This window comes from Phasianus colchicus, chromosome 6, assembly GCF_987193195.1.
Source record: "Phasianus colchicus chromosome 6, bPhaCol1.hap1.1, whole genome shotgun sequence".
Lineage (NCBI taxonomy): Eukaryota > Metazoa > Chordata > Aves > Galliformes > Phasianidae > Phasianus > Phasianus colchicus.
This window is the reverse complement of record NC_143441.1, coordinates 31,188,957-31,212,316: the sequence shown is the minus strand read 5'-3', so window position 1 is coordinate 31,212,316 and position 23,360 is coordinate 31,188,957. Positions and strand designations below refer to the sequence as shown.

Here is a 23,360-nt window from a genome sequence, read left to right as displayed (position 1 = left end):
GATTAATACAGCTGTTTGCTCAGGTAAGCTCATATTCATATTGCTATAGCAACAACAACTGAAAGCACAAGGACTGTTTAATCAACATAACAAAGTGCTTTCTAATACGCCCTACCTTGGACTTCCTGTTTTGTTTTTGTTTTAGTTTAACTTTTTCCGCCTGGGAAAAGTGTTTCTTGATTTGTGTTTTCACGCAAAAATTTATTAACAGCACACAGCTGATTTCAGTTCTAAATTTCATATTCTACTGCTTCTTCGAAGAATATGTGGTTTCTGGCATGACAGGATTTCTCTCTATTTTGTCTTCTCTCCCTCTGCAAAAACTTGCTCAGAAGGAAAATGAAAACCAAAATGATGTAAGAGAGCAAATCTCTGAGGATGAAGATGAAGGAAGAAAGCCAGATGAAGTATCTTCAGTTCTGCTTTCTAAAGAAAGGTGCCTAGAACTGTTAATTAAGAAAATACTCCTTAAAAAAAAGAAAAAAATATTTTTATGATGTTCTTGCTCTTAAGTTAATAATATTTATAAGCTTTATTGTGATGGAAGTTCATGATAATGGTATTTTTGATTTTAGATAACTATATTTCTAAGTTTACAGACTTAAGATGAAACAAAATCTTGTTTTATAAAGTCTGTTTTTTTAATGCATAGAGAATTGATCAAATTTTAGTTTTACTATGTCTTTCCTGTATAGAATCATAATTTCTACAGAGGTATATACATAACACATTGTATTTTATATATATTAAATTCATATTAATTATGTAATTATTGTATATGATAATACATTTTGAGTATTCTATAACTTCTGTAATCTGTGTAGATGAGCAATCTGTAATTGTCATCCTGAAAAAAGAGTAAGTCAAAGGTGAATCTCTGACCACTTTAAAAGAAAATCTAGAAAAAATCTAAGTATATAAGTATAAAAAATATAAGTGATATAAGTACATACTTGATTTTAAAAAAAACGTCTTTTAACACAAATGTACTTTTTAATGTTTGTTTATGTTATCTGTTTTTCAGTCCTAAAGAAATCTTTATTTTACTGATTCCATTCCAATTTTTCCTAGTTGCAATGGTTTGTAAAGGGGTAACACTTCCACTGAAAGCAGAGGAAAATGAAATGTCTGATGAATTTCTGTCCAGCAGGCATGTTTATCAGAAGGCCAATGAAAAACTCATGAAGATTCTTTTGGAAGTTGTAAAGACGACTGTGGCCATGGAAGAAACAATTGGTCGCCATGTTCTTGTGTTACTGGATAGGTCTGGGAAAGTCCAGCCTTCCAAACCAGCCGGATGGGACACAGAGGCAGAGGATTCGGTAAAACCTACTATCCGTGTGGGATATGAAAAAGGTACTTATTGGATGGTTTTCTATTTCATAACAATTTGCATTTGTCGTTCTTTGGGTTTTTTTTGAGTATGACCCAGATGCTTATGACTCATATCCAGTGTCCTTTTGCAAAGCCTGCAACAGAATGGGAAAGTGATTGAGAAATAGAAAAATAAATATGTTCCTGTTGAGGAAGGCAAAGAGTAAGAGAATGAAAAGTAGCTTCATGGCATCTTTCACCAACATGACACCTTCTTTATGCATGTGGAATGGGAGCTGGTGTCAAAGGCTGTATCTCTGCTACAGACAGTGTATAGAGGGCAGCTGGCATGGGACTGCCTGTATTTATGCTTGTGCTTTTCCTTAGCCTTCTATAAAGAGGTTGGCGGCATGCAAACGGCCTTTTGGAAACAGTTCTGGGAACTTTCTGACTGCCAAGCCTTTCCATTTTACTTTGGGATGGGAAATGAAGTGGGTGTAGTTTGCTTATGTTGAAACAATTTATAGTATCTTCAGCCATAACCAGCTGTCTGTCTTCCACGCTGTCTCTTAGCCAAATGATAACAATAACAATGACCAGGCTCAAAGTTTATCTCTTCCTACTGTAATACAAGGTGGTCTTTAAATTTATATGAATTGCATTTTAGATCAACTTTCTATATTGAAAATAACAGTTTATAAGTATTTTTTGTATTCTTTGTGCTCTCATTGTGTAGTGTAAAAAGCATTGGGATTTCCAAAACATACTTTGCTCAAAGAAATAGATATGTTCCAGTTATAAAATAAGTGATTAGAGGTCATCACAGTTGTATTTGTTGAGTTGTTACCTGGTGTATTTACTGATGTTAGTTCCTAGTTATATCATGCCTATTCATAGAGCACTTTCTGCTCTAGGAATGTTTTCTCCCACATTCTTATTTGCTGTGAATATTGCTCCCTGTTTTCAGATAAAAAATATGTAACTCTGTACAAAGGGCTAAAACGTCATTACTGCCCTTTGCTCTGCACAGGCATGCACACTACACACTACGTGCTTTCACTTTTTGCCTGCTCCTCCACAGCAATGTGTATACTTGCCACAAATTGTTGTCAGTAACATTTCTTAGTAGGGATTGTTTGTATTACATACATGTGGGAGAACACAGAAGACTACCTTTCTTTGATATATTGGGTGGGCAAACTATAAAATTGTGCTGTCATAATACTGTTATCTAAATGTACTACAGACCCCGTTCCTTTGAAGATTTCTGATTAAAGTGTATTTTCTTAAGCAAAAGGGAAATGTATTCAATTCCACTGGCAATGAAGGTCTGCTTCATCATTGTTAATACTCTTATGTTTGCTATTAATGTGTTTTAAAGATGCACCTAAGGATTCACTGTTTTAACAGAACAATTTGTCTGTTATTGTGATTCCCCCTTAGCACAGAGCTGCACTGGGCTATCAGCTGTATACATACCTGGTCAGAAATAGTGATGCAGAAGTGAAAAAAAACAAATAAATAAACCAAAAAGTAAGGATTAAAGGAGACTCAAATTAGCAGTGGTTGTAATGGGTGAATGTAGAGTGTGTAACTGACTTCTGATGTAGTATTTGCAGTTTACTTTTTTCTCTCTCTTTCAAAACATCTCAAAAGCATTCTTCCTGTGCTTGTAGTTCTGCCAGTCAGGTCAGACAGCCCTTCTAGTCACTGCGCTGTTTCATCAGCTGAAGTATTCAATCCTACTTTAAATAGAAATATTCTGCTTGTGCTCTCAGGACCGATGCTGCTCATTTTCCCACAGAATGGCCCAAAAGAACATAATCTCTTAAGAAAATCTACCTTTGTTTTCTGGAAGATAGAAGTTGATAGATACTATCTATCCGTGTATTTTGAGCTCTGCATGTTGTTGTATTTAGTTCTAAACAAATTTCCTTTTATATTGCTTAGGAAATTTGTAGGAATAAATTTGTAGGAATAAAAATTTGATAATAGAAAAAAAATAATGCGTTCACTAAATTAAATCACCTCTGACCTTCCAAACATAATCCACGTTTATTGACAAGCAAAGTTCAGATTATTGTTTCCGCTGAGTTGTTTCAGCATTTTAGGAGCTGAATCATTAAGGTCACTTGCTTATAATTGTTAACTTCACTTACACAGCATATAGAGGTTTTCTTGAGACCTCCACTGGACTATTGGCTAACACGGGATTTCATTTCTAGAATAGAGAGTAAAGTTCCAAGTTCAGCCATAAAGCATACCATTTGAAGTTAACAGCATCTGTGCAAAGTAATTGGGTGAGTTTGGAGGCTGGGGCCAGAAATCACCATGAAAGAGCGCCTTTCATGCTCTACCTGGGGTCCTGTGTGGTTGTGGCAACCCTTGAACATTAAACCCTGTGATGTACTTCCTGAGCTCCTTCTTTCCTGTGTATGAGGAACAAGTAGTGAGTGGTTATATTCACTGAACTGTACTGAATTTTTTGTTGGTTTTCAGCTTGTAACCCCTAAACATAATTCCTTGTAGAAGTGTGGGAGTAAACTGAGACCTTAGGTCCAAGTAACACAAAATATATCTCAAATGAAATAGATACTGCTTCATAAATGTCAGTTGAGAGCTTATAAACAACATCTATGTCTGCAACTTGTGAGTAAACACTGTATCTTATGGTTTTGCGGACCATGGCATCTGACATGCTGAACTACAACCTTCATGACAAAGAAAAAACTATAAACCTTTTTCATTGCAATGAGTGAGTTTACACTAGGAAAAGACATGTTTGTTTTTGAGGGTTGTATTCTATTCATTGTTTTGTATCAAGGAAAAATAGGATTTGGAGAAGCAGAATTTAGTTTTAATACTCAGAGCAGAGATTATGTTGATAACCATTATGAGGATTAGTACAAATTGGGGTTAGGTATTCAACTGCCATGAGGAGTTAATTAGATTTAACAGTGTTTCTATTTCTTGCAATCACTGAAAATCTTCTAGAGATGCTGTGCCATAAAGGAACTGGGATTGTTTGATCTGGAGAAGGGGAGACTCACCTTATCACTCTCTACACCTTCTGAAAAGAGGTTGTAGCAAGGTGGAGGTCATCTTCTTACATAATCTTGCATCAGGCTGCATATTTCTGTAGTTATTTTCTATAATGTTCATTTTTCTATTTGATTTACACTCATCATCGCACAATTCAGATGTACCTATCAAGCAATTCACCAAAATGTAAGGGTTATAGAAGATGAATTTTAGACTGAGATTCACTTATCATTGCCAACTTCATTCACATTTGTGAATAGATTGAAATTTTTGTCTGTCTTTAAAGACAGTATTTTTTCTAGATAGGAAAATTGAAATATGAAAGAATTTTTTAAAAAGTTCAAAAAAAAAAAGTCAATAGGCATTGACTTACAAGGAATAGTTATCTACTATTGGGTTGTACCGCTGTAGTATTTCGTACTGAATTTGAGATTTTAAAGCAGGAGCGTGCTTTCACTTGTGTTGCTTAAATAAATTCTAAATTAAGCTAATTTAGTATTTTCTAGGTGGATTACTGTCAGTTTAATACCACAAGCAGACTCTCTGCCTCCTGCTTTCAACCAAAGTGGATAAATGCCTTTAAGCCAATTCAGACCTCAGGAAGACTGAGAGTAGCAAGATATCACATTGCCCATCAGTAGGAGCAGTTACCATACTTGGCTTGTTCAGCTCCTCATTTTAATCAATTTTAAAGATAATAACGGTGCTGAATGCTGATGAATTGTAATTCAGACAGCTTCTCAGGATAAAGACTACATGTATATCATTCCCTTTACTCTCTCAGGTCTGTGTTTTTGCATCACGAACGTGAACAATCGTGTTTTAAAGGATGCTAATGTAGCTGGGCACTGAGGAAAGAATGACTGATGGTCAGAGTGTTTCTGGTTTTTGGGGTTTTTTTATATTTTATAAGACAGTTTTGTAGTCATTACTGCAATTTATTCCAAAGAGTAAGAAATACAAAGCATACTGAAAGGATGTCTAAAAGATCCTGTTAATATCTCCTTTTCTCTCTCTCTCTCCAGCTCATTTCTAGCTAACACATTGAGTGTTTTGTTTATGTAAATTTTATTAAGTATTATTAAGGTATTTCCATTTTGTCTTTGTGATCAAGACAAAATATTTTTATCATGCTCTGATTTGTGTTTCTATCCATATCTCATAGTTTTCATGTATTGAAGTCCTAATAGTCTACATCAATACTATTGTTTTTCCAGAGTCCTGTTCCTCCTACCATGGCAGTAGTATGGGAGATGATGATATTAGTATGTGGTCAGGAGCTGCAGAGGAAGGACTGCTGAGCCAACATCTTGCAGAAAGTGGAGTGGAATTAGACCCTGAAAATGAAGAACTGGTTCTGAATATTAGTTCTCGACTGCAAGCGGCTGTTGAAAAACTTCTGGAAGCTATCAATGAAACTTCCAATCAGGTAGTGTGTGATCTAATAGTAATGTGTTTTGAATTTTGTTTGTCTTAATTTTTTTGTTGTATTCTTTATTTTTCTCATGAACGTTTTTTTACGTGCCTAAAATCTATAGACTCATTTTCAAAGCTGAAACGGTGCTTCAGGTGCCTATTCCAAAAATTCTGCTTCAGCATTACTTCACTGATGAATTTAGATTCACACTGGGAATTGGGCTTGGACTACAAAGGATGCCTGAATTTAGGCGTGTTTATCCATCCGGGGTGGTTTTTCATTCCTCATGCAAGTCATTCACATTTTGCTGCAAACCAGAGATGAGACAGGAGGTGTCACAGCACATCTAACAGACCCATGTGAAGGGAGAGGTATAAAGGGAACTGTGCCTGGTTCACTTGATATTTTGGTCAATTAATTCATCAAAAAGATGGAGCTCTCTGACTGTCGCTTCTGACTATGATTTTAACCTGGTGGATTAAACATATGCCTTTCTTGCTATCAAAAAAGGAGTCTGCAGTCCAGTTTTCTAGTGTGTGTTTGAGGTATGTGGCTCATGGATAGCTTCCAAAGAGGCAGCATATGGATATTTCTTTCTTCATTGCTGTAGGGGTATTTGCACAGTGGGATTTTAGTTTCTCTCTGGAGTATGTCTCTGTTAATTGAAGTTTGAAGGTATACTGAGAAAATACTTGATATCTCACAGTCTGTTCTTAGTTCACTGTCATTTGAAGAACTCAGTCTTTAAATCAGTTCTTTACCAGAATTCAAAGGCTGTAATGTGCTTTATACTGCAGACCTATATGTGAGTTAACAGGCAATGTAGACAAACAACTTCAAAGTGTTGCAGTAATTAAGAATTAATGCTGCAACTATAGAAGTATGGTCAATTCTCTATTACAGTTGGTGTTTCTTGCAAATATATTGCTGCTGCTATTTAAACACAGTAGTTCTGTACATAAATGATTTTATTTTTGTGACTGATGTTTTTAAAGTAAGTACGTTTTATGATACCTGTGAAAGTAATCAATATATTTAAGCAGCTTATTTTTATTTATTCTCTAGTGATCAGGAAGATTTATTTTACCTTCACAACATCATAGCTGAGACTTTGCCAATATCTGTTGCCAATGTCTGTTGTACAGTTACTGAGTTGCGTACAATTCCTGTATATACTGAGATTACATCTTTAAATTACTACATGAAATACTGTAGGATGGAGAAAGTAGCCTAAATCAGTCACAGAGTGAAAAGAATTTTAACCTTTCCTCTTAATAATTTGTGTTGCGCATACAAGCCACTACGCTTTTCCTAAAACAAACTTTAAAGAGTGAGAGAAACCTGGCAACATCTTCAAAGTGACTGCTTGAGACCTGTCTGAACACACATTTCAGACTGAAGTGCAGTTTGAATCCTTTCAGGCAAGACGCAGAGTGGGTGTGTTATAATTCCGATTTCACCTGCTGCTGTTATATACAGGTAAATAAGTCAGGCCCCTCCCCTGTTCTTTGGCTGGGAGATATTAACAGAAAGTCTTGAAACAAGCAGAGTCTGAGAAAGCTCTTCCTGTTCAGTTAACTTGAAGAACAGGAATGAAGGCAAACAACGACATCTCTGTATTTCTCTTTCATTGGCCGTAGGGGAGGTGGAAAATCATTTTTAGTTTCTGTTCAGCTACCGTGCTTGTCTGCTGGAGTGTACCTGCTCAGGTAAAACAAAATCATGCTTCCCTGCCGTGGAAATTACCTGCCAGCTACTACTGGAAGATTTGTGTTGCTTTTTCATGTGAAACTTCTCCAAGGAGGATTTTTAGGAGTGACCATATGAAGTTTTCGTGCATCTCCCCCTTGGATTTCTGCGCTCCTGAGTTACTCTTCTGACCCTGGGGATTCTCAGTAGGTTTGTCACTGACAGTACTGATGCATGTTCTCAGACTGCTATATGTACATGTTCTGTTACAAATTTCTCTTAGCAATTTCTAAAGGCAGTTTAGCTAGTGCAAAATACCAATGTGGAAGTTAAGAAGACAGTAACAGCAGCCTTTGGGAATGGATTCTTACCGCACATACTGGGCAGCTAATCTGTTGAATCCTCTGTGGACAGAAGGCCAAGAAGAAGACATTTGTGAGGTTGAATCTCGTGTGCCTTTGCCATATCCTTTTCCTTTCACTGAACACTTGGATGAGAATAATTCGGTAGTTGTAAATACTGCAATTTTTCACTTCAAACACAAAAAAAATGGGCACATTTTAAAAGTTGTTTCTAAAATTTCCTTGCCTACACCGCCTTACTCAGTAAGTATAATTTTTTTTTCTTTTTTTTTTTCTTTTTTTTAGAAAATATCTAACTGCTTAAATAGAAGAGAATGAATGCAGTGAAAACTGCTGTAAACTTGCTATGTATTGCTAGTGAGCATTTTTCCTAGACAGTTTTAAATGAACTCTGAAACAGCTTTGGTTATAATTTTTTTTTTCTAACAAAAGAAATTTAGCAGACATGGATGTATACTAATTTGTAGACTTAAAATCTTTTTTTAAAGTATGTCAATTATACTTATTACATTTTTTTTCTCTATGAGTAATTTATGAAGTGGGGGGAGGGCACTGCAATCAGTTAAAGTTTTCCTTTGTAGCTTTCATGCACTGAGTAGTACCATTAACTAGCACAAGCTTGCTAATGTCTTCTAATGATTCCATAAGAGAATTTCTGTACTTGAAAAATAGTTCTCATGTTTCTGTTTCTTTTTGAGTTTTTTTTTAGTATTATATGGAATGTTATATTAACTTGTAATTACTGAAAAGAGCTGGTGAACAATTTTTGAGTTTTAATTAGTGTTGCAATAGTGTGCATGTGATGCATTTCAGTAAGCTTTTTTTGTTGTTTTATTCATGCAGTAAACTTGTTGTTTACTTTTCTTTTACTGAGAAGGGGCTCTGAATTTAAAATGCAGAACTTCAAAATGTAAGAATAGAGTAATAAGGCTCTACAATTTTAAAATATTTTAATCCAGTGCAGATATTCAACTGCAGTGCTGCAGAGTCTCTTCCATTTTTAAACTCTTGTCAGAGTGCTCCTATTCAAGGTAATGGTGTCCATCCAAAAAGGAATGCTCCAGAAATTAAATTAAGTCTTTGGATTCAGTGTATTACAAAAGAGAATGAATGTAGAAAAGAATGTACTCAAACATTCTTTTCAATGTTGTTTCAATTTCGTTTTATTTATAAATGGATAATTTTGTGTGTAATCTTCTGTAAAATATTCCTAACCTGTTTTTGTCAGCTAATTGTACTCATGACCTGAGGTGAAGATACTCAGAAAGCCATTATTTTTAAAGAAATTGACAGATATTTGTTCAATATAAACTGTAGCAAAGCCAAAAAAGTTACTGTCTTACAAATATTTGCCAGTTATCCACAATATTAAAGGGGAAAAAATGGGAAAGAAGCAGGAAATAGGCGTTACTTCCTTTTCTGAAGCTGACATGTTGTCTTTGTTTGAATACTGGACACACCAAGAACTCACACCCCATTCAGATCTGTCAGTTTGTATTTGAGCCCCTCCAAGAGCTGGATGTAGACTGTATATGTTAATATTGAGAAGTATGGGTCTTCTTGGTAATTGACCCATTTGCTATTACATATTTTGTGTAATCAGTAGTTCATTATCTTGGTGTTTTCATTCATTTTCGTGATTAGGAGAGAAAGAGATGAAAAACTTATGTCAGTTTATATCAAAACTTCTGCTAGTTTTATGCACTATATTTAGCTATTCCAGGCATATGGTGCATGATAGCTTACTCATATGCGTATTTACTCGTGTAAAGAAAGGTGAATCTAGTGTAAACTCATAAACCTTAAATTACCGGAGCAAAGACTCGTATCTAGCCAGGTAGCTCATTCAGTTCAGTATGCTGAGAACTGTTTGTTTGCATATGCTTTTATACAGAATGTCTTCCTGTTGTTGTCTGTGAATGTGTGTTGATCTTATAAATGTCCACTGAAATTTTGTAGGAATTCTCATCACGCTGTTAAGCTGCTAGTAATGAAATATGAGAAAGAGAACTTTATTTATCACGGTTATTTAATTTATCTAATCTCTGTAATTTTCCCCTCTGGTAGCTTGAACATGCCAAAATTACCCAGACAGAACTCATGCGAGAATCCTTCAAAAAGCAAGAAGAGGCCACAGAGTTTATCAGGTATCAGGAAGAGCTGCAAGAACGTCTCAGTGAAGAGACCAAAGCCAGAGAGCAGTTGGCTTTGGAGCTTAGTAAAGCTGAAGGTGAGTTGTTAATCTTTGCACTGACTAACCTATTAACTGGGTAAAGAAACTTCAAATTAGATCAGTTTCTTAGCAAACTTCAGAATGTTACCACTGTGTAATTCTGTTCAGCAATTTTTAATTGCTTTTTATTGAAAATAATAGTTTGGATACGTATTTATTTTGTTATGTGCAATCAAACTGAAGTATTAGCAACTTAGAGTCATAGAACATAATAGTTCATGTTGGAAGCCTGCTCAAAGCAGGGTCAGCTAAAGCAGATTTCCCAGAACTGTGTCCAGCTTATTCTAGTGTTTCATCACCCTCAAGGTGGGGGATAGGGGAAGGAAAAAAAATTAATCTTACATTTTAATGTAGTTTCCTGAATTTCATTTTGTGCCTTCTGCCTCTTGACCTTAACTTAGATCCACAAAACACAGATAAAAACAGACACTTCAGCCTGAATTTGGTGATACAGTGATTATATATTTCAACTTACACTTTGAAGTGCTGTCTCTAAGCATATTTGCAGCCAGATCAAGAAGCAATTAAAAATATTAATGTTCCAGAGTGTTACAACCAAGGAAATCTAGCATCTTTTTTAACATCAGAAAAAATATAAACAAATCTAGAGGTTTTAATGCCTTCTTTGTAGTCAAAAGGCCTTATTGTTAAAGCAGCCTTACTGAATGTTTTGTTTCCATCTAGCATTTCTATTATTATCCTTATATAGAAATTAGTAACTGAAATTGGGAAAAGATGCAAAAAACATCTGTCCTATGTGTAAGATAAAAGAATAGATTAGAAGAATAATGTATTAGTTCAGCAGAATTCTCTGTTTCAGAGTGGGAGCAAGTAGTTTCATAGCTAAATTTTATTGCTGGAGAATGCCACCTTGCCAGCTTTCCTCTTCTTTTTAAATAGATAATCCAAGGTGAGTTCACATGCTATTAATAGTTGTGACACACACAACTGGAAAGGAAATGTAGGTTTCTAAGCCGTGTCTCTAAAATCACTGCTAGTAGTTTTATAACTCTTGAATTCATTACATCTTTTTTCAAGCTTTTTTTGATAGTCTTCAGAAATCAGTGCATTTCTAAATGACATGCACCATTTTGTGTGCTGATAGAACAAAACAGAAATGCCGTACAACTCTTTTTAATTTTTTTTCTGCTCATTGAACTGAGCTGTAAGCATAGTCTTACAAAGCCAAACTACATTCTCTTATCAAATTCCTTAGATAGGCATGCAAAACAATGTCCAAGTTGATTATGTATCTGATAGTACTCTGTCTTCTCTTGAGATAAAGTTTGTCATTTTTGATCATTTCTTTCTTATCACAAAAGCTGCTACAGCTTAGATGTTTTCAAACCTCTGGTGTTTTAGCTAGTTTACCTAACGAATGTGATGGAATAGCTAACACCAATCAGTTTGTTCACTGACAGTGAGAATGCTGACAAATTACACCTCTCTTTAAAAAAAAAATAACAAACACAGGTGATCTTACCATCATATAAGACTTTTTCATACCTTTTTGATCAGTGTGAGCACTGTTTAAAGTCTGGATACCCCAGAGTTTAAACAGTCCCCAGTTTTCTAAGTACTCATTGTGAACACCAGCTGTTACAGGGCAGTGACTACTACAGTTTGTATTGTCTCAAATTTTTTGAAGTGCAGTTGATAATGTTTCTCAAGCATTGGAACGGACTGCCCGGGGAACCAGTGGAGTCATTATCCCTGGAGGCATTTAAGAACTGTGTGGATGTGGCACTGAGGTGCATAGTTTAGTATTGGGAGTTGGTAGCCCGGGTTGATGGTTGGACTTGATAATCTTGAAGGTCTTCTCCAACCTAAAAGATTGTATGATTCTAGTTTAGTATGTTTTTACAAGTTTCCTCCTCTTAGTGGCTGTGCACTCTGAATCCAAGTCTGGAAAAAAAGACTGGTCAGCAGCTTCATTGATGCTATGCATAGGACTAGGCCCAAACTGTATCTGCAGAAAATGTTGTTACTTAATTTTCTTTTTGATAACTTTCATCTGTTATGGATTTAAGTGCCCAGAGGGGTTTTACATTTTTTATGTTGAAATCCAATGGAAACATCTGTAGTTTTCCTATATTCTCAAGCTATATTAACATTGGCTTAAGACTACATTTTTATACTGGCAAAGCTCACTTGAGTATTGGAAAAAATACTATATCGGTTCAGTGGGCTTAGTAGGACAAAACCTGTAAGATAGGGGTGTGTGTCCAGATGACAAGGCTCAGACACTCTATAGCTGATGTCTAGACTGTCCTCTAGAACCATCTGTATCAGAGATGAGAGAACACACCTTACCATGGAAATCCGTGAATCTTGCCCTCAGTTTTTCACGAGTGCACTCTCCATGTTTAGTACTTTCTACTGCACAATAAAATGTCGTAAGGCACATAGCATGGCACTGTCCACATGAATTTATCTGAAATTTCTTCTTACTATTATTATATTATCCTGAGTTTATTACATACTTATTTTCCTTGCTTTTGAGTGCCTATTTGCTACCAAGGTTGACATACAGAAAGAAACATTTATTTTTTGTTATGTGGTATCCTTTTGATTGTTTGTTTGTTGAATAAGAAGAGAAGAACAGGAGCAGAATTTTTCAAGTACTGAGTATCTAGCATACATGTGCATTCATGTGAGATTGCAGAGACTTGACCATGCCAGAAGTCCAAATTCTTATTAAATCTACATTAAATTGATGTTCTACAGGCCTCATTGATGGTTATGCAGATGAAAAAGCATTTCTGGAAAAACAACTGCAGGAAAAAATAGATGTAATTGACCATCTTGAGCAAGAACTACTGTGCACAGGTAACAAATTGCAGGAATTAGAGGCTGAACAGCAACAGATCCAGGAAGAAAAGGAGTTACTTGCCAGACAGAAGGATGCCATGAGAGCAGATGCGGGGCCAGTAGAGCAGCGTATGTATTCCCCACGGTCTTTCTATAAGATTTTCTTATTTTTAAACAAGATAGTGAGTGATCTTGGTGAAATTGTTTGTTTTTTACCTCTTTTTAATCTTATATAAAAATATGATGTGGCAAATTTTGATATTTTCATATATAGTACCTAATGTTAGTGAGATAACTTTACAGAATGTTTGAACAAAAAAAAAAGTGTTGAGCCATTGTAGATGTTCTTGTAGTAAACAAAAGCTTGATGCCTATGGAAATCTATTATTTATATTATTGCTGAAGATTAATATCTCCAAGCTGGCACCTGTGTAAAAATACTGGTCTAAGTATGTTTGAAACAGAGTTTGAGGCACTAGTGAGGTTACCTGCCAGAATATGATTGAATTACACATGATGTTCATAGTTTTTTTAGGCATCAAAGGTATGCTCCTACATCAGATTCTTTGTTGGAGGAAGAATGCTGCAGGAGTTGCACAACAAGGAAAGGCTGTTGCCAGTACCAAAATCTACTTACTCAGTTCCCCAGAAAGTAAAATACAGAAATTAAAAACTAAAATAATGGTGGTGGCAAAATTTTCAGATAAATATCACATCATAAATATCACATAATTTTAACTAACTACTTACTTGGGGGGAAAAAAAAAGCATTTGCCTTTATGAAGTAAATATGTCTTCTAATTTATTAGCTTAAGGAAGAATTAATGTTGTATGTTTGAAAGGGAAGAAAATTGAAACAGTGGTAGTTAAGAAGTACTGTTCCTTTGAGGATTGCAGTGCTTACATGAAATTAGCATTTTACTTACTGTCCAAAAGTTTATGGCAATTTATGTCTCTGGTTTTGTAAATTTTATTGATTTTATTTTATTTAAATTTTATAATGAAATTTTAATAACAGCCAGTCACTACTTTACTGTAAAGAAGATTCTTGTATGTGTCTCTCATTAAATTGTTTTATATGTTTAAATATTTTCAAGTATAGCAACTGTATGGGTACCGTAAGGATGAACTGTTTAGGTACTTATCTCATGCATACCAGAATAACCTACCACATTCCCTAAGTTGCCTCAACAACTTTGTCATTAAATGCCACACTCTCTTTGGCTTCATTTTCTCTTACATTGTTGCATCACAAGAAAACTACAGCTGGCATGTAAATTACTTTGCTTCTTTTTTTGTTTTTTCTCTCTCTCTCTATTCTCCTAGGCCTAGTAGATGCTGCAGTCGATGCAGCTTCCCAAGCAGGTGTGTTTGTATGTTGCATGGCCAATCCTGTAACTGGGTGGAAGATTTAGACGTACTGACATTGTTAATCAGGATTATTGGGCTTTTGGCTTACTGACATCACTTGTAATTCTTACTGGCCTGCAGCTTTGATGTTGTATTTCATACTCAGTTTAACATTTTGCTAACAACATTTCTTATTATTTCTATGCATAAATAAGCAAATTCATTAATAACCATCATCTTATTCACCTATGAATTACACATACTTAGTTGATATTGGAGGGATATTTTTGTAGGGTGTTTTTTTTTTTGCTTTTGTTTCCAAATATACTGAAGTCTTTGTTATAATATCTAAACACAATGTGTTATGTGGACATACAATGGTTACCTTAAAATAAGAATTGGTTCAGTATGATGTAAGATGATGGTGCCTAAAGGATATTTCTTCTATAGTGATTGTAAATTGTATTGTTTCTGTCTAATTATCAATCATGTTTTAAAGACTCTCCAAATGTAATTGCACTTTACAGTTTGGATTTTGCCTCAAGGGATGCCTTAACGGTTAGTTAACATGTACTTCAATGGGCTGTGGCTTAAGAGTCTTAATAGTGGTTTGGGGCTTTACTATATACATGTGCCAGCATTTTCGTGAGGAATCAGAATTGGGCATTCAGTCATTGATTTTTGCAAAGCCTCAATTACAGGTCAGTAATTTCCCTCTCTACTTGGCAATCTTGCTAAGTCTTTCAGTATTTCCTTCAGATTACTTCTACATATCACATTTAATGCTGAAGCCTGGGACTGGACTGATTTTAATGATCCTAAGTAGGAGAAAAATATTGGGTTTCCTGCATTTCCATTGCTAGCCCTTGTGCTGACTAGCTATGGTTCGAATCTGTGTTTTTCTTTTCTGTGCCAGTTATACAAAGGCCGTTTAATTTATGTGCAACTTAAATGGGGAAGTGATCTAATACCATTTCACTGTCAGTCCTCTGAAGTCTGTCTAAAGGGCAGCAGTTCTGGAATGAATTTGCTGTAATGATTATCTTGATTACTTCTCAAAACAAAACAAAACAAAACATTTTCTAAAAATGAAAAATAGTAAAAACCCAAACCAGTTAATGTCCTTCTGCAGACTACAGCATGGATACATACAGCCTTGGGAAGTGGTTTTGTTTCATAACGTTGAAAACTATTCATATCTAAAAGTAGTGTGTGATGATTTTATTATAACCAGAATTACTAGAGGAAACAGAAAAGCTAATGAAAGAAAAAATTGAAGTACAGCGTCAAGCTGAAAAAGAATACGATGACCTTCAGAAGCAAGTAAAAATTTTGGAAATAGACTTGGAGGAACAAGTCAATCGTTTCATAGAACTAGAGCAAGAAAAAAATGCTGAGCTTATGGACTTAAGGCAGCAAAACCAGGCTTTGGAGAAGCAACTTGAGAAAACAAGAAAATTTCTAGATGTAAGTATGGTGAAAGGAATGTTTCATGAAGGTGGGAGGGCGAGCACTTGTGCTGAGGTTTGTTTTAGCAGTAAATGCTTGGTGGTTGTTTTTTGTTTTTGTTTTTTTCAGCAAATACCTGGAAACTGAGGTCTGCTGGACTAAATTCCTTAGTTTCAATTATATTTTGAAATATAAAAGAAAGCTAGAGAAATTATGTTTTCTATTTTTTATATATGCTTTTTTTTCATAGCATCTAAGAATCTATCTCCAGATACTTAAGCTCCCAACCAGTTATATGTATATTTACCCACTTTCACAATGGTGGCTGCCTCTTTAATGTACCTAGTTTCTTCCTTCCTACTGGCTGTTTCAGCAATTTAAACAATACTGTGTTTTCAGCATACACCGTCATCTCTGCAGTCATCTTTGCCCAATTTTTTTTCCTGTTAAGTGTCTTATACTTGGGACAAAACTATTATTTCTGTGCATTTTCAATAGATTCTTAACTGCAAATAAGGTGAAATAGTTTCATACGTAACAATAATACCACACTTGACACCACCTCTTTATCTGTCTGTGAAATAATACTTGGTTAGTCTATGCTGTCTTCATTTTTTTTAACAAAACGTATGAACTATGATAGCTGAAAGAGTTTTAAGTCATAGTTGTAAGAGGTTCTGCTGCATCAAAACAGACCGGCCAATACCGGCCTCAGATTAAAAAAAAAAAATACAATGTAAATAAGATATTTAATTCAGATACTTTTTAAAATCAAATGGTGTATCGACATGATTCTGTAACTTCCAGGAGCAAGCAGTTGACAGAGAGCATGAGAGAGATGTGTTCCAGCAAGAGATACAGAAATTGGAACAACAGCTGAAGGTTCCACAAAGGAGTCAGCCTGTCAATGAACATCAAAGCCGAGAGGTCAGATGTTTTATTACTTGTATTCAGTGAATATGTAAGATAAAATGACAACTCTTAAGGGATTGCAGTTGAGCTATTTTATGGTGTACCTCGTCTACAACCATTTACAAGCCAGGAGAGTATACCCCAACAGATGACCGTGCTGCGGGAGAGGTCTGTTTTGGAGTTTTATTGGGGCTTAGTAGTGAGCATACCCATGAGGATCACTGAGGCAATTGCACAGCCCTTTAATTTGTCAAGATCTTTTTGCAAGGCCTCTCTAACTTTGAGAAAGTCAAAAGGTCCTCTTGATTTAGTGCCATCCACGAACTTACTTAGTATACCTTCATGTCCTGCATCCATGTCATTTATGAAAACATTAAAGAGAACTGACCCTAAAGTGAAGCCCTGCAGAACCTCACGTGTGAATGGCCACTGGACTGATGTACTCCATCACATTTATAACCCCATTAGCCCAGCCTTTAACGCAATTGTCCACTAATTGTGTTTCGTCCTAACCTAGCTGTATGCTGAACATTTTGTTGAGGACACTGTGAGTAACTAAGGCAGTACTAGAGAGCAAGTGATAAAGCATGGAATACATGACTTCTTTGAAAATACTAATAGTATTTGTTGTATGTAACACTACAATGTCCTAATTTTGCATTCAGTTCCACCTAAAGAATAAGAATTTCATTACAAGAAAAAAGAGGGATTTTTTTTTTCTCCATAAAAGATGAGTGCTGATACTATTGCTAGCAAACCTTTTCAATCTACTACAGTATATTTATCTTCTTTCTGTATTATCACCAGGTTGAACAATTAACAAATCATTTAAAAGAAAAAACAGACAAGTGCAGTGAGCTTTTGCTTTCTAAGGAACAACTTCAGAGAGATATACAAGAACGGAATGAAGAAATTGAGAAATTAGAATGCAGAATAAGAGAACTGGAACAAGCTTTAATCATCAGTGCAGATAACTTGCAAAAGGTATTCTTGGTTTAAAATTAAAATGTATTCCTTTCTTATTTTCTTGAGAACAAAGCAATATATTCTTTTGATTTGTTTCTCATTAAACAAGTAAAGTAATTTTAATGCATGCTTATAGGTGGAGGAAAGGAAACAATTTGGCACCATTTTTGTAAAAGGAGAATTACCTCTTGAAATACAACTGCAAGCTGAACGAGAAGCTGTGGACAGAAAAGAAAAGGAGGTAAAATATTTGTGTAATGTTTCTGCTGATCGTTTGGATTATTTGTTTTTGCTTACTTTTGAATATAGTAAACTATGCAGATGAAATTTTTAAACAGATGAAATAGCTGTCCAAATCCCTTTGAAGTTCTCTTGTGAGCCATAATGATTGGTTTTATAATTTATAATAACTTAATAACCATGATTATAATTTATAATTTATAATTTCTGTTAATACTTATGAGTTACAAGAGTGTTTCTGTAATCAAAGTTTAGCCCAATTAAGAAAATATTCATAGTTATTTCAGCTGATTTTTAGTGTGTTTTACAATTCCATTCTGAGACTCAGAACGTCGCCGAGTATACATTCAATTGTTTTTGCCTACCAAACTCTTCTTTTTGCAGAAGACATTGCACTTGAAAATTACAGCATTTAATTTTTGATGTGGTTGTCTGTTCCTTTTTCACTGCTTGTTTTGTGAGCATAGGTCACAAATCTTGAAGAACAACTGGAGCAATTTCGAGAGGAGTTAGAAAATAAAAATGAAGAAGTTCAGCAGTTGCACATGCAACTAGAAATTCAGCGGAAGGAGTCTACTACACACTTGCAAGAGCTTGAACAAGAGAACAAATTATTTAAGGTAATTATGTAACTGGGAAGCCTAGAAGTTTATTTTCCCTTCTCAGAAACAAATTCTTGAAAAATGCCAAGATGTCAAATTATTTCCTTTTCTCAAGCGTTTTGCAGTTCAACTTGCAAAATACTAAAAAGTTTGTATAATAACTTCTTATTCCATAAAATGTGTTGTTCCTATATCTTAAATATTCATACAAAAAATATGCAGAAAGTGTTATATATAACTGTAATATGATTTTGATTTTTTGTGGGTTGGATTTTCTTATAGGATGAAATGAAAATACTGGGACTAGCTATCCAGAAATCTGAAGATGCCACAATAAAAGACCATCACTTAGTGGCTGGGAAACTCGCTCACATCATGCAAGAAAAGGAGCAAGAAATAGATAATCTTCATGAACAAATTGCAAAACTGCAACAGCAACTTGAAGGCACAACTGACAACAAAGTACTTACTTTTGAAATCTTTTTTCAGAGTCCTGCCTTGTCGCTAGCTTTAAAAATAATAGTAAAAATGTGAATAACGTATCTCCCTTTACAGTATCTTCTGCACCTGCTTTAATTTAAAAATATTAATGTTTCAATATCAAACAGTGTTTTAACACTGATCTGTTTTTCCTCTCCACCTCTTTTTATACTGTGAATTATACTTGCTTTCTGTTTGTTCCTCTGCACTATTTCTGTTTCATTTTTTGTCTAAAGCTCTTCTTTCCTTATTATTGTACTTCTGAAAATTTAGTGATGTTTAGGTAGCTGGACTGAATCTCAGCATGTGTTCTACCATCTTGCAGGGGCTTACCTTCAGTTATGTCTAACAGTGACACCTGTTAGACTTACTGTTGATTTTAGCAGCTGAACTTCTGTTCTCATGAGTTTATATAAGTACTTTGCCATCATGCTGATGTTGGCAACATATTTAATCCAGTTTGAAATGTGGTGGTTGTACGAGCAACAAGCTGTCTTCTCTTAAAAAAAAAAAATAGAGCAAATAAAGCAGATTCATCTTTATCTTATGTATTGAAATTTAACACTGATAGGTTTTTTTTTTTTTTGGTACATTTCAATCATGTGTTCTTATGAAAATAAGCTTCATCTTGCTCTGGCATACTTGCAATTTATACAGATATAATGAACTTGATTTCAATAGTTACACTACATATTTTGTATTCATGTAAGTAGCAGAAACTGGCCTCTGGTCTCATATTTTTTGTAGCAAAAACATTGGATATTTTCAATGGAAGAATGTTGCATTCTGACTATTTAAAACATGAAATTTTTTAGTCATAAACCTTGTCCCCAAAGCCCAAATATTCACTAAGGTAATAATAAAAACTCTTTTACCCCTCAGCAGCTCAGTGTTTAGCAGAACATTTCACTGAGGCGTATTGGATCCACTGAAATGAAATAGAGCTTTGATTGGATAATTTCACTGAGTTTGTATGTGCTACTTTTACTTATAATGAATCTCAGTGAATAATTAGAAAATTTTGAATTGGATTTAGGAAACTGCATTTAGAAAAGATCATTTTTCAGGAATTCTAGAACAATTCTGCTTTATATGATGACCATGATAAGAGAGTTACATTTCTTGCCTTGAAGAAAATACCTAGGATTTAGGTGTAGTTCATTTTAATGATTGGTTTTCTCCTGTAGTATAATTTCATTTTCTTAATTTCATCTTATTACCCTGTTTTAGTTTCCAGAACATTAAATAATTACTGTTTGCTTGTTTATGAGGTCAGCATTAAAAAATGAATAGATCATCCTTAGGTTAATCCCTTTCTTAATCCTATAGAGATCTTCATCCCACAAAGTGCTTTTCTTTTAATAGCTCTATATGCCTTATGTGGCCCTTTATTCCACTGTTATGAAGGAGAGAAGCTGTTAAGCTCCTGGATAGCAGTCAGCAGGGTTGCTGTTCTTTTCTTCTGAAAACCAAGGCCTTGTTCACATTTTCTTTAGTGCTTTTGAGCTTCCTTCAAACTTGATCACATTTTTCATTTATTCTTAAACCTATTATAACTATTACAAAGTTATTTTAGTATTTAACTAACTAAACCTAATAAAATACTGAGAGATAAAGGGAAAAGCACAGCTATTTTAGTAATAAATTTTGTTTTCTTTCTTTCTTTTTCTCCCGTTCCTAATAATCTGTAAAAGGCCCTTTTACTGTTCTTAACTATTTTATATACCATAACTAATTTCATTTCATATTCTTCCTTTCAGAATATTCTTGAGAAATTTCCTTCTGTGTTGGTTTTTGTTTGTTTTTTCTTCAATTCCAGTGTATAAGCACTGCTCAGTTCTGATCCCCAGACATTCTATTATGAAAATATATCCACTTAGATTCACGATTCCTACTACTTGTAATCTGGTCTGCCATTAATTTGACTTTATAATGAGTTTTCAGTGTTCTTATATAATCTATTGAGATATTGCTTCTACTACAATTTAGTAAGTGGTTTTTATGATTAATTTTATAAATCTTACTCTGTTTGGAGTCTGACTGCTTGTCATACTTTTCCGTTTGATAAGATTTTTTTAAAAATGTGTTAAATTTAATTTTCATGAATAATTTGATTTTTTGTGTGTGCGCTTTCTCATTTATTTCTTATTAGAAATGGATGTAAGATGGCTCTTTTTTCTCTGTATTATAGAGTCATCATTCTCATATTTGCTTAGTTACATCCTTCAGTGAATGTCTTTGAATTTTATGTCCTTTGCATAAAATTATAGAATCGTAGAATGTCTTGGGCTGTTTTCATTTTCAACAGTAAGGAAAAGCTAAATCTTTAGACCAAACTGTTGGGAAAAAGCATTGTGAACACTGGAACTTCAGCATTTCATACTTCTGTAAATATTATGAATGTTTTCACTTCATTTGATACTTTCACTCCTACATACAGAGTTTATTAAGGTCACAGACTTTGTCATTCCTATGTGAAGGTATCTTGATTGTCATAGACTGCTATAAAGGACATCCCATCAAGAAGTTCACTTATAACATACCTTTATTTACAAGACACTGCAAACTGTGAAAAAACTGTTATTGTGAAGTCCAGGAACTGGACTAAATTGAAGGTTTTGTAGTTACTCATTGTGACTTTTTTGTTGTGCTTTTTTGCAGATTTTTGAAGAACAAAATGAGCATATACGGGAGCTTGAAGCCCAGGTAGAATGTCTGAAAAGTGATCAAGAACGTGTGAAGAAAATGAATGATGAGGAAATAGAACAGTTGAATGATGTAATTGATAAGCTTCAGCAAGAACTGGCAAATATTGAACAAATACCTGCAGATATCACGGCTTTTCACGAGGATGCTGACAGTCTGAAACACACACTTGAAACAGTTTTGGCAGAAAAAGAGGCTTTGGAGAAGCAAGTAGAAAGTATTAACTTAGAGGCATCTCAAACAAAGAATGAGCTTGAGAAAACTAAGCTAGAAATGAACCAGCTAAAGCAAGAAATGAACATTTTAAGAAAAGAACATGAAGAAGTAACAGAGAAGTATAAGTGTGCACTGATGAAAGGTGATAGGGAAAAAACAGAAGTTGGGAGCAATAGGAAAACTGAGAAAGTGGATGAAGTCTCATGTGGGATGACAGAACTGCTAGATCAAACCCAGCTCAGGTCTTCAGATGAAAATACAAGGATCACCATTAGCAAGATGGAGGTGCAGCTGCAGCAACTTCAGGCATGCATTAAGGAGAAAGATTCAGAACTGAGTCAATCCTACAATGAAATAAAAGATCTGAAAGAACAAGGAAAAGCTGAAAGAGAAATACTTGGAAATAAGATATTAGAACTAGAGAAAACACTACTGGAAAAAGTCGCAGCTGCTCTCGTGAGTCAGGTTCAGCTAAATGCAGTCCAAGAACAAGGGAAATTCTTGCGAGAAACTCAGGAAACTTCAAAACATTTGGAGGAAGTAAGCAAGCATCCCCAAACTGAGGGTGTGAGTGATATTACTGAAAATGAGGTAGAATCAGAATTATCACTCTTAACACAGAGGCTTAGAGAGGTGGAGGAACAGCTGGCAAAGACAAATCATAGCTTGGAGCAAGAAAAAGAAAATGTAAAAGTTACACAACAGGAATCTAAATTGAAAGAAGAGAGGCTACTGGAACTTCAGCAATTACTAGAAAAGATTCAAGAGAAACACAGAAGTGAAATTCAGAAATACATTAAGCAAGAAGAAATGCAGACATATCTGGTAATTATATGCAATTTTCTTTTGGCATGTTTTCACTAAAATCATTTCCTTGTGTATAGACTGTAATGAACGCAAAACTTTACACAACTCGCAATAGAAATATCCTGCTGTGTGGAGTAGATCTTCATTTCTCTGTTATTCCTGGAATTACAGGAAGGAAAAGATATTATTTTAGATGAACTGTACTATCAATTTTGTTTTGCATTAATTGATTTGCATTTTGAGCATATACTTTCTTATTATTACTTTGAATTTGCATGTACTGGAGAGAATCAACTTATGGCACGGGAGGAGATCAATCAAAATGGCAGAATCTTCTGGAAGAAGGTTCAGAATGGATAAGGGAGTGATAGTAGTTAGTCTGAACATTTTTATTTATTTATAGAATTACAGAACCATATAGGTTGTCTGTACAGGCTGCCCAGAGAGGTTGTGGATGCCCCATCCCTGGAGGTGTTCAAGGCCAGATTGGATGGGGCCCTGGGCAGCCTGCTCTAGTATTAAATGGGGAGGTTGGTGGCCCTGCATGTGGCGGGGGGTTGGAGATTCATGATCCTTGAGGTCCCTTCCAACCCTGGCCATTCTGTGATTCTGTGAGTTTGGAAAGACCACTAAAATCATGAAGTCCAACCACCAACTCATCACCACCATACCACTAAATCACGTCACTCAGTGCCACATCTACCCTTTTCTTGAAAATTTCCAGGGATGGTGACTTCACCACCCCTGTGGTCAGCCCATTCCAG

At 35.0% G+C, this 23,360-nt stretch overlaps 1 protein-coding gene across 1 annotated transcript in view; it reads left to right on the top strand.

Moving 5' to 3' along the window:
• AKAP9 (A-kinase anchoring protein 9) overlaps positions 1-23,360 on the top strand; it is a 100,010-nt gene that overhangs the window by 57,488 nt on the left and 19,162 nt on the right. The window contains exons 20-32 of the mRNA XM_090142821.1: positions 333-436; positions 1,151-1,356; positions 5,574-5,785; positions 9,892-10,054; positions 12,785-12,997; positions 14,195-14,233; positions 15,453-15,685; positions 16,475-16,594; positions 17,387-17,563; positions 17,682-17,786; positions 18,253-18,405; positions 18,670-18,849; positions 21,529-22,614. Coding sequence (XP_089998947.1) covers positions 333-436; positions 1,151-1,356; positions 5,574-5,785; positions 9,892-10,054; positions 12,785-12,997; positions 14,195-14,233; positions 15,453-15,685; positions 16,475-16,594; positions 17,387-17,563; positions 17,682-17,786; positions 18,253-18,405; positions 18,670-18,849; positions 21,529-22,614 — 2,991 coding nt within the window. The remainder of the gene's footprint in view (positions 1-332; positions 437-1,150; positions 1,357-5,573; positions 5,786-9,891; positions 10,055-12,784; positions 12,998-14,194; positions 14,234-15,452; positions 15,686-16,474; positions 16,595-17,386; positions 17,564-17,681; positions 17,787-18,252; positions 18,406-18,669; positions 18,850-21,528; positions 22,615-23,360) is intronic.